This window comes from Berghia stephanieae, chromosome 1 (genome assembly GCF_034508935.2).
Source record: "Berghia stephanieae isolate SIO BIC M18660-M18661 chromosome 1, UCSD_Bste_1.3, whole genome shotgun sequence".
Taxonomy (NCBI): domain Eukaryota; kingdom Metazoa; phylum Mollusca; class Gastropoda; order Nudibranchia; family Aeolidiidae; genus Berghia; species Berghia stephanieae.
This window is the reverse complement of record NC_088360.1, coordinates 86,539,945-86,553,724: the sequence shown is the minus strand read 5'-3', so window position 1 is coordinate 86,553,724 and position 13,780 is coordinate 86,539,945. Positions and strand designations below refer to the sequence as shown.

The window sequence follows — 13,780 nt, the reverse complement described above, 5'->3', positions numbered from 1 at the left end:
CTGTCAATATTTTTCAAATCAACAGTTTTAAGTATGATAAGTTTCTGTCTCCCTGCATGGGGCGGTAACCTTAGAAAATGTGATGTTGTTAAAATTAATAGAGTCCTCAAATTTGGAAATAAAATTATGACAGACTCAAAAAGATATGAATTTGAAACGTTGTTAAAAACCCTTTGTAATAAGAAACTGAATAAGATAATAAGAGATGAAAATCATACTTTGTACCCTCAAATCAAATGGAGCAATAGACGTCATAGGCTGCGGCACTTAAAAGCAAACAAAGAACGCTATAACTATAACAAATCTTTCTTACCCGCTGCAATTAGGAATTATCAAATGTCATTTATTTAGTTATGTAGTTTTAATGCTCAACATTTATTATTAATACCATTATTTCTGACATCTTTAATTAATGAGGGAGAACATAAATATAAGAGCGAGTGTGAGAATGAATGATCTGAATGTTTTCTAGGGTACTAAATCCCAACTAGCTATGATACACTGTTATTGTTTTTGTTGTATAATCATCAATCCTGCTAAATATCTTATCTTTTACCTTGAGTCATGTAAAAAACACAATGTAATTTCCTGTTTTTGGATTAATAAAGTTCATCTTATCTTATCTTATCTTATTTTATCTTATCTTATCTTATTAAGCATTGATAGTCAAAGTGGCTCAGGATCCATAACTTTGCACCAAATATTCTTAAACTATTTTTATCAGCATGTATATTCATCCTACTCATTTTTAGGTGCCTTTTCATTAAAACTGATTTTCAGTTTATCTTCTCCACATTAACTGATTGTATCCACCAAATTGAATACAATAGTTGATGAACTTTCAGTAGAATAAAAACTACCATCATAATCTTTTCCTCTGCTGCTAAGCAGTCATCGTTCCTTATATAGTCTTCACAATAAGCCTCTCAACAATTGGCAGAACATCAATTCCCCTACATTCTTTGATTGATTAGAAATGAAGGATTATGCCTTAGTGCTTTATGTAATCGTAGATAAAAAGATTTTGTCGTTATTTCATTGTCTTTTCTCATTTAGTGCAGTGAACATTTGTTTGCTTGTTATACAATGCAGCACAGAAATCTCGAACAAGTAGGGGCCTATTTGTTCGAGATTTCAGTGTTGAGCATTTTACAAAGAATATGAAGTGTGATGGAGTTAAACATGGGTGGTTTCGGTCAGGTCTCATTACAATGAGGTATAGTGTTTAGTGCAGGTTTTTTTGCAATCAATAATAGGTGGTATAATGTCCCCTTTCCATGTACTACAATAAGAAGACAAATCCAGCACGTCATATTGTTTATTACACACTCACGTGTCGTCTTTACCTACTAATCCGTTCCCTAATCATTAAGTCCTCAATTATCTCACTGGTTGCTCTCTTCTCACCCCAACTTCCCCACCCCTAATCAATCATTGATTTTCATGCATATATGCTGTTCCAGCTCTCAGGTCGTCACTGACTCGCTAGTCTCCCACTGGTACTGGTACACAGTGATAGAGTGAAGTGCCCGTACATAAAACACTAATCAAACATACTTTGTGAACCCTTCCCCCTTTCCCCCTCCACACACACATACATACACAGACGTGCTCCACACAGACACACACTCATGCGAAAATACATAAACTATTACAGTTAACTCCAGTAGAGAGCGATGGCAGGTTTTGTTTCCGTTTAATAGAAACTTAGGTTAAAGAATTATATCAACGAATGCAAAAGTGAAGGTCCAGTTTGTTTTAGATTTCCGTGTTCGCCTCTGATTGTGTTCTGGTTTTCATATTGCAAGTACTATGATGATATAGGGATTAATACGGGGGTATTGAGATATGTTTGCGAATTCCATGACTTTTAAATTTCCGGGCTGCACTGTAGTTAAGAACAATGAATGAGGTATAAGTCAGAAAAAGTTTGACACGTGTAAGCTACAAATGGTTGTGGCTTTATTTTGCAAAATGAATGATATCCATGCTGTGTGCTTCTGTGATTGTGTGACTGTGTAGTAATTACAGTGATCAGTCCACTTCCATGAAGACCACTTTGATTTTGAATTATGATTGAATATTATAATCATGGCTGGTTTATTTTGGCTGCCGTTATAAACATGTCACTCACTGAAGTCACGTTATGTCACTCTCCGTTGTCAGGCAGCATGAACTAACTCATAACCTCATAATCAGTTGTTGAATAAAGAAGCGTAATTTTGAAATGTAAGCAACATACTAATTATTCAAAGTTTTTTTTTATCATTTAATTTCAGATATCTGGAATTTATGTAAAAAATATCAGACATGAAACAATCACATATCAAGACATAAATGTGGCCATATGTGCAGATCAGGTAATAGTTTATCATCATTTTTATCTTTTTCATTTACTTTTGAAAACAAAAACATTTTCCCTATATTAACTTGAGAGATTTGTTTGTTTTTTTTCATGATGTGTTTTGTCGTCTTCTGGAAAATACAAAAAGGCTGTGCGGTTTCAAGACTTAATAAAGTCCTTACTAAATGTTGTATTTTTTTCAAATTTAGATTACTTGAACTTTAATGGTCATTTTTTGGTTAAATTTACTAACTTATCTTTTAATACAAGAGTCCATGTAACTTTATTATTCCTGCATTTACAGTGACATGATATACACTCTCATTTTAAATTTAATTTTTTTTTTTTTAGGTCCTTTATGACATGTTTTCTCAAGGGGAGGAAGCAGAAACAATTATCTATGAAGATGAACCAGAACAGAGGGGAAAGAGAACATATGAGGAAATTGTAAAAGACCTAATTGTAGAAGAGACACAGTATTTGAGAGATTTAAATATGATTATTCGAGTTTTCAGAGCTCCTTTTGCAGAGCTTTTCCCTCGATCTAAAGTAAGTATTGTTTGTTCTTATAGATGACTTTGTAAATGTTTTAAAGAATTTATCTCTGATAAACCTTTTATTTCTTACTCTACCTCTTTAGATTACCTTTCCTTAAGGGCTTTATAATAATAATAATGAATGGCATATATATATATATATATATATATATATATATATATATATATATATATATATATATATTATATATATATATATATATTATGCCCTTCCGCTACGGCATCATTAGATACCATCGCCTAGTCATTTCATGAAGGAATTTTGATAATCCTTCAAACAAGATACCTGATGTCAACAGGAATCACTCATGTTGTCCGAGCAAATTTGGGGTTAATAATCTTGCTCAAGGAAAAAATGAAAATGCCTGAATTAGGGCTCGAACCTGGGACTTTCCAGGTAACAGTGCAATGCCTTAACCACTATATACAGAACTGCCAACTCTATGCCAAAAAGGTGTAATATTACGCCTTTTCTATCAAATCTGATTTTTGTTGTCATCAAGCTCTATACTGCCAAAGCAGAATGAATTACAGTACAAAGGGACTGACTTTTTAAACGCATATTAGATTGATATATTTATCAGGTTTTTGATATGTAATACTATTATGAATGTCTTCTGAGGTAACCGATGGTTAAAAGAAAATTTCAGACAATTTTGGGAAAGACGTTTACAGGCCTGAGTGTTATGTGTTTAAAAAGAATGCCTTTATTTTGCTTAATTACACCTTTTCCTTCAATATTACACCTTTTTCCAGTCAAAATTACACCTTTTATTCAGTTGAGGTTGGCAGCCCTGTATATCTATATACCTATAATAATGAAAGACCAGTCGTAGAAGAGGGCTATTTATAAGCTAGAAAGCAAACATATTTTATTATGCCCTTAAAGTTGAAGATGAGAATCATCCTACTTAAATATTGTATCTCTATCCTCGATTGAAAGTATATTGTATGCTTGTCCACCAAACTCCTGATGATCATGCCCTTAGTCTAATTGGCATGTCATTTCAATGCACTGGCAAATAAGCAAATGCACTTGTTTTGTTGCCAAACACTTTTGTTAAGAACATGTCAAAGACCGATTGCTATTACTATATCTCAGTGATGATACTTTTCCGCGGATCCGCGGAAATCCGCGGTTTTCTTTCCTTTCCTCGGTTTTCCTCCTCAGATCCTCGATCTTGTTTTGGTGGAAATAAAAAATTTTGTCATAACCAAGAAGGACTTTAATGGGGAAAGGGTTGATTTGTGGTGGAATAGAAATAGTGACTTTCCTATTCTTCAAAAGCTGGCTAGGGCTTGCTTATCCATATTTCATGGCCCACAGGTAGAGGGTTCCTTTTCTAAAATGAAGGATATTCTTAAAGACAAGTGTGGCAACATGAATATTTCAACATTCTCTGCCATACAGACGGTGAACTATTCTTTGAAAGCAAGGAATGCCACTGCCCTGGAAGCTTCAAAAGAAAAGACATAGATCACAGTGAAATTGATCCTGTCCTGATAAGTTGCATTAAAAAATCTCGCAGCAAGTATCATGCTGAGTTGCAAAAACAGAAAGAGGAAAAGGAAAGAAAAAGACAAATGTTTGATCAAGCAGTTGTAAAGGCGGAAACAAAAAAGCAAGCAAAGGCAGTCCGGGAGAAGGCAATTAAAACAGCCTATAAGCTTCATATAAAGAAGCAATCCAGACAGGTTGGGCCCCCACCTAGAAAGAGGCCCAAAACACACTAGTACTCTTCAAGTACTCAAAAGAAGTCATCCTGCCTACTTTCCTGTGGTGAAAGAATGTTCTAGGTGAGTTTTCCGTTTTTCCGAGACTTTTCCTCCTTTTTGACTTTTTGTGAGTATCATCACTGATATCTTAAAACTTTCTCTCAACTGATGTACCGGGCTGGCAGCTGTGCAACATCACCGTCATAGTTTTATTGATTACATTTGCTATCACATTTTCTTCAAATGTGTGGACAAAATACATTTGTTTGCTTAATAATACACTCATTCTTTAGAGGTTGATTTGTTTTATATTTTAAATATGTGAAAGTGGGTTTAGTTTGTAATTCACTTCAAAATCCATAATATATATTACAGGACCTTGATGTGATTTTTAGCAATATTTTAGACATCTATGACTGTACAGCAAAACTTTTGAGATCTGTAGAAGATCAAGTGGAGGTTGCACAGGAGGGTGAAGTACCTGTTGTGGGCACGTGTTTCACAGATCTCACAGAGGTAAGCTGGTTCTTTTTTTTTTCAATGTATTTTATTTATGTAGATATAATATTTTTTAAAATTATTAGAACTGAATTGATTCCGGTCCTATTCCATAATAGGTAATTGAAAATGCATGTGCACATCATCTATTAACTTAGATTCTATAATTTGGAATAAATCCTCCCAGCCCTGCATTTGTATACCTCCCAGTTTTTATGATTTTATTGCTTTAATAATGCTCACTTCTCCTTGATGAAGAATGAAACTATGTAATACTTAATTGAAAGTTTTCATCACTTGCCTGCCATATTTATTCAGTGAATGTGCTCTGTCACAAGTGAGCCATGTATGTGCACTTTACATCGCCTTTTGTCTACCAAAATGTGAATTTTTCTAGCAAAGTGTGAATTTGTCTACCAAATTTTGAAACTTATCACACATAACGCATAAATTAGTCAAATTGGAAGGGGTGAACAACTGTGTTGAATATGTTTCAAAATAAAGTTGAAACTTATTTTTCAATGGTACATAAATGCCTGTAACATTATTTGTTAGCTTTTTGACAAGAACTTACAGATTTTATATTGTCATTTCTTTTTCTTCTTAATTTTTCGGAATGTGTGAATTTCATTTGTTAATGGTTTGTCAGAAACAAATTTTGACAATTTTTCTATTCTAAGTACTCATGAATAGGACTAATTTATCAAAAATTACCAGATTATAAAAATCTTTTATTTTATTTATTATTAATTTTTTTTTTTTATCAACACTGTAAAATTTGACTTGACTACATGAATTGCAAATTGCTATATGCAGTATAATTTTCTCGCTATTTCAAAGTTACTTCAATATGATTTTACAATTTTACTTCAATAGGGTGAAGAGTTCAGTGTTTATGAAAAGTATGTTCAAGACATGTTGGCACCACAGGGTAAAGTCAGACTCAATGTTTTGTTGAGTAGAGACGATGTAAACCATTTGTTACTGGTAAGTGAAATATGAAATTGTGTTGGTATTGAAATTGCCAAATTGAATACCTGAATATTCCTGATCTAATGTTATCAATTTGTATCTTGGTTTCTTTGAATAAACGCATATATGTGTTGTCACTTTGGACCAAAAATTAGTAAAAGTTAGGTTAAAGAATGCTTTAATTGCATTGTACTGAACTTATTCTTCAAACCAAAACAGGTAGATGAGAAATAGAGTGTGTTCCAGAAATATAATTTGAGTCTAGCTATTTTGTTGCTAGCAAAATCTTATGGATTTTTTTTTTTAATTTAAATTTAAAAACTTAATTCATTTAATTATTTAATCGAATATACAAAGAAAAAGGAAGAGTTTTGGGGTTTTTTTTGTTGGTTTAATTTTATTTTAAAAATTTTTTTTATTCATTGTTATTAATTTTTATTATAACTAGTAAAAAGCCCGCAATTTCGCGGGGAAGGAACTATTTTCATTCGATATTATACCCACCTTCATTTAATGAGGGCAGATTGGTAAACAACGTTGACTGTGCAACTTAGTACATCCTCTGTTGATTTTTCTGTGTGGCCCAACATGAAGTGTAAGTCGCTATAGTCTCTGACCCATGACACGGCAACATATAGTTGTCCGTGTGTGAAAACAGGTTGTGGTAAGAAAATCAACTGCGAAAATAAACCTGAAGTAGATGTGAGCAGAGTTAAAAGACGATCCTGATATCGAGAACTTACCTTACAGTACAGTACTCTGGTGATCGTGTTTGGTGGCATTTGGCACCGTTTTTATGCACCTCCACTGGAGGTGTACAAGGCAAAGACATACTGTGGACGTTTCTGATTACCCCTTTATCAACAAAACACGACGAATAAGACAATAAGAACGAATGAGAGATATGTAGTGTGAATGGCGTAGATAAAGTAAATAGACATAAACAATGATGGGACAGGAAGTTTTTGAAAAACAACAAAAACAAACCAAAAAAAAGAAAAAAGAAGAACAAAAAAAAAACCCCATTAAAATGACAAAGCAGGGTAAACGAATACACTGATGATAATGATAAAATATTATAAAATGATAACAATCGACGTTTACATATAAATGCACGTCCATAACACATTGACTGGTACCGTTGTTGTTTTTTTTTTTTTTAATATAATAATAATAATAGATTAATTTAAGGTTTTACATATATGTCCAGTGACTATAACAACGAAAATGATGTCTTTCTCAATAAAGTAAACATTTTTTTAAATGTCCACAATGGGATTGAACCCAGTTCTTTCAAGGTTAGAGTCTGACAGCTTATCCACTGCGCTATGGAGCCACCTGACTATTCATAACATTTAATAAGGTCTTTCTAAAACCTTATTTTACCTTCAATGCAACTCCTATTTTCTTGTTTTAAATTTCGATTTTTTAGACTATTATTATAAAAACGCCAAACAGAGAACTTTTTACAGTGCCGAAATTGGTTGTTTTTTAGAGTGTTAGTGTCGTCGGTACATATTTCATGATATCGGTTTGACTCAACGAACTTTCAAACGGACTTTAAATTATAAAAGGAAATCAAATTATCTGTTTATCTACCTGTAAAAATACATTTCTAATTTTCAAACTTTCGGTAGAGTTGTGCGCCACATAATTTTTTTTTATTGACTCAAATGGCACAATGTTCTCCACAAGGCTAGACTATATTTTTTTAAGAAAGGATTTTCAATTCCATTGTATTTATCTTCCAACAACAGTCTACACATTTTTATATTTCACTTTCTAAACTGCATTACAAAGTTCCTCCCCGCCTCCCCTCTTTTCACTTAATTAATTGTGCACCTTTTAGAAATATCTAGCATCCTGTTTTAATTCGTGTTTCCTTACAAAGGAGCATACTAATTTCCTGCCAACCAATGTTTTGTTTATTCATCTTAACTACGCCACTACCACATTATCTCATTCATCTTTGGTGTTTCATTCATCCTGTTTTGTTGACAAAGGGGAAACCCGAAACGTTCATTTGATCTGTTTTTGTTATTAAATTGAAGCTTACATTTAATTTAACATTATTATTTATTTCTTTGAGCTTCGAGCAGCAACATTTACATTAAGTGAATACATTATACTGACGATGTAGGAGATATCGGAATGTCTCCCCTTTACTTAACTTATGGAAAAACAAACATCTTAGCACCTTTACTAAGACTTATGACTAACCCTAATAGAAAAAAAAAATATCCTCTGATCTCGAGCTAACCCTAATAGAAAAAATGATGACAAATTGAATAAATAAACGCCTGACAAAAGATCAACGGTGAAAATACAAATTTAAAGAATACTGGGGATGTAGGAGCTTTCGGAATGTCTCCCCTTTACTTAACTTATGGAAAAACAAACACCCTAGCACCTTTACTAAGACTTATGACTAACCCAAATAGAAAAAAAATCCTTCGATCTCGAGCTAACCCTAATAGTAAAAAAGACCCTCGGACTGCTTTGCACTACCCTTCAATACTTCACAAATCAAAATGGCGACTTCAAATCAAGACAATGGTCAAAATCCATCTGTCAACTTTTGGTTGTTCTTTCTGTCGTAAAAACACCAGACAACTTTTTCAGTGACGAAATTGGTTGATTTTTGAGAGTGTTAGTGTCGTCGGTACGTATTTTATGATATCTGTGTGACTCAACGAACTTTCAAACTGACTTTAAATTATAAAAAGAAATCAAGTTATCTGTTTATCTATCTGTAAAAAATACATTTCTAATTTTCAAATCTTTCAGTAGAGCTGTGCGTCGTATCATTTTTTTTATTGACTCAAATAAGCACAATGTTCTCCACAAGGGTATATTTTTTAAAGAAAGGATTGGTAAATTTAAACTTGAATCTTAGCTCTCCAAAATTAGTTCTGTTGTAGACCTGAGCAGACCAATAATGAACACTAACACAAAGATCCATATATGAATTTATATGTGGTTGAGAGGTTTTTTGTCTTGAATTATTAAATATTTGCCTTCTTTCATCATGACATTTAAAGAATTATTACATGTTATACTGAGTTGTATGTAAACATGTGTGGATGGATGGGTGATGTATGAAGAATCAAGTTTTTTTATTTCTTCCTCTTTTTTTCCACAGAATCAAGGCCATGGTTTTAGGGAAGCATTTAAATATGTTTTGCCAAAGCTGTTAATGGGCCCAATATATCACTCTTTACAGTATTTTGAAATTGTAAAGGTAAGAGAATGGAAAAGTTATCTTGTGTCTATCATTTTTCTAAGATATAAAGTCGGGCCCTTTTTTTTTTTTTTTTTAAATTTTTTTTTGACAAATTGCAGTCATCACCGAATATGGAATTGTATAGTTATGAATAGTTACCTGGGATTATGAAGAAAACAGACATTTAGTTAAAAGTGGTATCAGCTATTGGAATATTTGGTTCTCATGTATTTTGGCATATTTTCAGGTTGAGGAATAATGCATTTTGCGTATTGAGGCAGATCTTCTGCTGTGAAATAGCATTACGCATCCAGACCTCTATTAATCTCATCTGGCACATATATGACATTTATTTGTATCATGACTATTGCATTATTATTCTTAAAATGAAAAAAATATGTTTTTTAAATATTTTTTTTAATGTTTTTGTTTTTGTTGAAAATATGAAAGAAGAGTCTCTTTTTTGGGAATAAAGATTGGTTTGCAAGTCTTTATTTTTTTGCTATCAACGTCACCAATTTTATAATCAATTTTTTTTTTTCAAGTACTTACTAGCAGCATATTGTGTGATAGTTTATAACACTTAAAAGGATGCAAGTTTCCATATACAGCAGTTTTCTCTAATAAAGATTTAACCTGTCAATCAACTTTATCAATTTTGGCATGGGGTGCAATAATATATTCAATCTAATCTGAGCTGGTCATGATCTAAATTAGAACCTACAGGGCAAAAGAAAGGTTGGAAGACCAAAGGAAACATGGAGTAGATCAATAGACAGAGAGGTGAGAGAGGCAGGGCCATCATGGCCCCATCTCCTTTTTGGAGAGGTTCCTATTTCGAGATCTCATTGTATATGAAAAAGTGGCATTAGATTGGAATTTTTTTTTATCCTTTGCACATTGACACATTGAAAAACTTTTGAAATATATTTATGCTTTCTCCGCCCTTGAAATGATGTATTTTTGATTCGCCTTCGGATCATCTTTGTGCTATGAAGTATGGATTAAATCTTAGGAAGATGGCCTAATACTGGGTGCTCTGGAAGAACATAGTTGCACTTCTAAGTCCCAACAGGGACCAAGAGAATTGAGTAAGTAATCTGAGGTGTTGTGTAAGGTCCACAAGCTAATATAATAAATCTCTCTCTCTCTCTCTCTCTCTCTCTCTCTCTCTCTCTCTCTCTCTCTCTCTCTCTCTCTCTCTCTCTCTCTCTCTCTCTCTCTCTCTCTCTCTCTCTCTCAATCATATTTGTAAAAAGTAATGTAATAGCAATAACATAAATGAATAATTCATATTTCAGGCGCTCATAGCCAATAGTCCAACTGAGGAAGACAAAGAATGCTTAACCCAAGCAGATGGATTGTTGCAGGGTCTTAAGACGAGACTGGAGAAAAAGACCAGTGGAAATATGCCAAAGCGGAAAAATTGGTACAGATGCATTTTTAATTTTTAGATGTTTTGTCCATAGTTGATGGGTTTAGTTTTTTTAAATTTCTTTGTTGTTGTTTTTTTACAACTACTGCTCCAATAGTATCACATTAATTTTATTTTACTTTAAATGAAGGAAACCAGCATATCTAAGTGTAATAATGCTAAGGGCTTCATTTATAATATGACTCACTTTCTCTTGTTCCTTGCATATTTGAAGTCATTCAATGAACACCTGTCACTGTATAGCTATGTAGTTTTGTGGTATGACACAGCGTAAAATGAGTACCTGGTTGTAAACATCGTTGTCTCTGTCTGAAAAAATTGGAATTTCGCTTAACAGGCATCATGTCTCATTCTACATGTTATGTCTTGCTGTTGGTCAGGGATCCTTTGTAAAGCGCTTTGAGCATATTTAGTGGATATTGCGTTTTATAAATGCTCAATTAAAATTTTTTTACACACTTATTTTAAGCTAGATCTGTTTTTGTACCCAACTTAAAGTGGTTTATTGGCAAATTCTGCTTTTTAATGATTATATAACGGCACTCTTCTATGCATTCATTGTTTCATTTTTAATGTTCTATAACTCTGTCATTCTTTATTTGCTTTTTGGGGATACATTTTATCAAAAAATGTGCTAACAATTATGAATTGATTTTTATTTAACTCAGGTTTACCTTGTTTTGTTTTGAAATATTGGAATGCTTCAATCAAATGGTGGTAAAAAGCCTTTTGTTATTTATTCATGTAAACTGCATCCTACATGGATTTTTTAAAACCAGTGTATACATTAACGATTTGTTTCTCATTTATTTTCTATTTCAAAATCTGTTCCAGGGAAATATCTCTCCGCATGCAAGTTCATGTGTCTCGATCTGCTTCTGTCCAGAAGATGCAGGAAATCCAGAAAACCATAGATGGATGGGAGGGCAAAGAGATTTTTCAGTTATGCAGTGAATTTATCATGGGTGAGGAATAAAATCTTTTTTTCTTTAATGGATTAATAAACCCTTCCATGTCATATGTGCTATCATCACATAATTGTTGAATACATTCTCATTCTATCATCTTATGACTTAAAAGCATCAACATCCAGCTGAGAGTAATAACAAATATCATTTTTAACATTTTCTTTTTGTTCCATATTCACTTTTTTTCTCTTGTTAAAAGCCTTTTTGTCCTTCTTTGTCATCTCTGAAACAGAGGGTGAACTGCTGAAATTGAGTGGTCGTCGCAATCCATCTGAAAGACATGTATTCCTTTTTGATGGATTACTGGTTTGTTGTAAAGCCAACCCTAGACGAACATCTAATCCTGTGGTTCATAGTGAATACAAACTGAAAGAAAAATTTGTGATACGAAAATTGGAGGTAGTCGATAGAGAAGATACTGACGGTAAGATTTACTTATAAGGTTTATTCTTACCTCTCCATTTTATGCAATTTCTCAAATGACCCAAACCTGATGGAACCCCTTTGGCTATATCCTATGTAGGGCAGAGAGGACAACTTTGATGTATTGTAACATGTCAAGTGGTATTGAGCATTGTTTGTGATGAGATGGGTGACAATGAATGTAGAACTGTAGTAGGGTAAAGGACTTAATACTTACATAGCTGTGATAGAGTCCTTGTCTATAGGTAATGACATACATTGTAAGAGTATTGTTCATTGTTATAAGGTATGATTAATAATGAAAAATGGAAAGAAATATCCATTTAATGTATCAAATGGTTATTTCTTTCCATATAGCCCGCTGTGTGAATATATAAAAAATTCTGAAGTACATTGAGCAGTGTGAAACCATGCAAATGAGCTGTATAAATGTTTATTTTTACGTCTCTTCTCTCCTCCTAAGTTTTTGTCCCTTTCCACTTTGCTTCTGCCCTTGTCAAGAGATGCGAAAGTTTGATTTTGATAAAGCCCTAGTAGTATCCTTTTCCATGAAGCATGATATATGTGTCGGAAGGAGATTGTATTGTATTTTTTAGTTCTTTTAAAACATCTCTTGAGCATGATTGACAATGTAGTTATTGACTTTTTACCAGGGATCCCTTTTCTATTTTTTTTTTTTCTCAATACCTTGGGATCTACTGCTGAACTCGTCTTTATTCAAACTTATTTCCTCGTAGATTTTTAATGCACTTATTTCCAAGGTATGCTTCCTACTATCTTCCTTTTTTTATGATGTTGACTTAACTCAAAATTTTAATCACGTCTTTTTAACCTGCTTGATTGTTTGCAAGAATTAAAACATTTCTTAATTACTATGTTATGATAATTTGTGTATGTGTAATTGCCTTCCTATTTAATCTTTCCAACAGAGTTGAAGAATGCATTTGAAATCCGCATGAAAAATGCATTTGAGATTCGACAAAGAGACCAAGCAACTTTCATTCTTCAAGCAAAAACAGTTGAAGACAAATTCAATTGGATGTCAGCTCTTGTATCTTTACAAACAAGAAGGTTTGTTACTCAGTGTTCTTTTTGCTCATCAGATCTTCTTTATTTTATTTTGTCAATTTTCCTAAAGTCATGTATTCTGAAAATTTATTATTATTTTTTTTTTCATTGTTTTCATGTTTAGATTATGTTTTTGCCTTTCATTATTTATATTTTGTTGTGTTTAATTCAAACCAAATTATTAAAATTTTGTGATAGAGATGTTTATTTGCTCTCTTTATTTTATTCAGCACATTGGAACGTTGTCTTGATGCCAAATTACGAGAAGAAGAGAAGAATAATCCACTGATTTCTCCAGATGCAAAGTTGTATGAATTTGGAGTAGAGGACTCAGAGGAAAATATCATATTTGAAGAAAATCAAGAATCTTCTCATGAAATTCCACTCATAAAGGTAAATTCTCACCATCATCATTTTTTTTCTTCTGTTTCATTATTGTCATTCATATACAAAAAATATGAATGGCAATATTTTTATTGGACAAGATATTTAATGTAATTTTTATGTTTATGTTTATGAAATTGATAAAATAAATGAAGACAATGTAAATAGTGTTGATAATGATGATTCAGTATA

At 32.6% G+C, this 13,780-nt stretch overlaps 1 protein-coding gene across 1 annotated transcript in view; it reads left to right on the top strand.

The window, feature by feature from the left end:
* Positions 1-13,780, top strand: part of LOC144960210 (son of sevenless homolog 1-like) — a 33,539-nt gene that overhangs the window by 7,328 nt on the left and 12,431 nt on the right. Inside the window, exons 4-13 of the mRNA XM_078893230.1 lie at positions 2,280-2,360; positions 2,696-2,893; positions 4,993-5,133; positions 5,992-6,102; positions 9,230-9,328; positions 10,612-10,739; positions 11,580-11,710; positions 11,946-12,137; positions 13,066-13,207; positions 13,435-13,597. Of these exons, the coding sequence (XP_078749356.1) occupies positions 2,280-2,360; positions 2,696-2,893; positions 4,993-5,133; positions 5,992-6,102; positions 9,230-9,328; positions 10,612-10,739; positions 11,580-11,710; positions 11,946-12,137; positions 13,066-13,207; positions 13,435-13,597 (1,386 nt within the window). The remainder of the gene's footprint in view (positions 1-2,279; positions 2,361-2,695; positions 2,894-4,992; positions 5,134-5,991; positions 6,103-9,229; positions 9,329-10,611; positions 10,740-11,579; positions 11,711-11,945; positions 12,138-13,065; positions 13,208-13,434; positions 13,598-13,780) is intronic.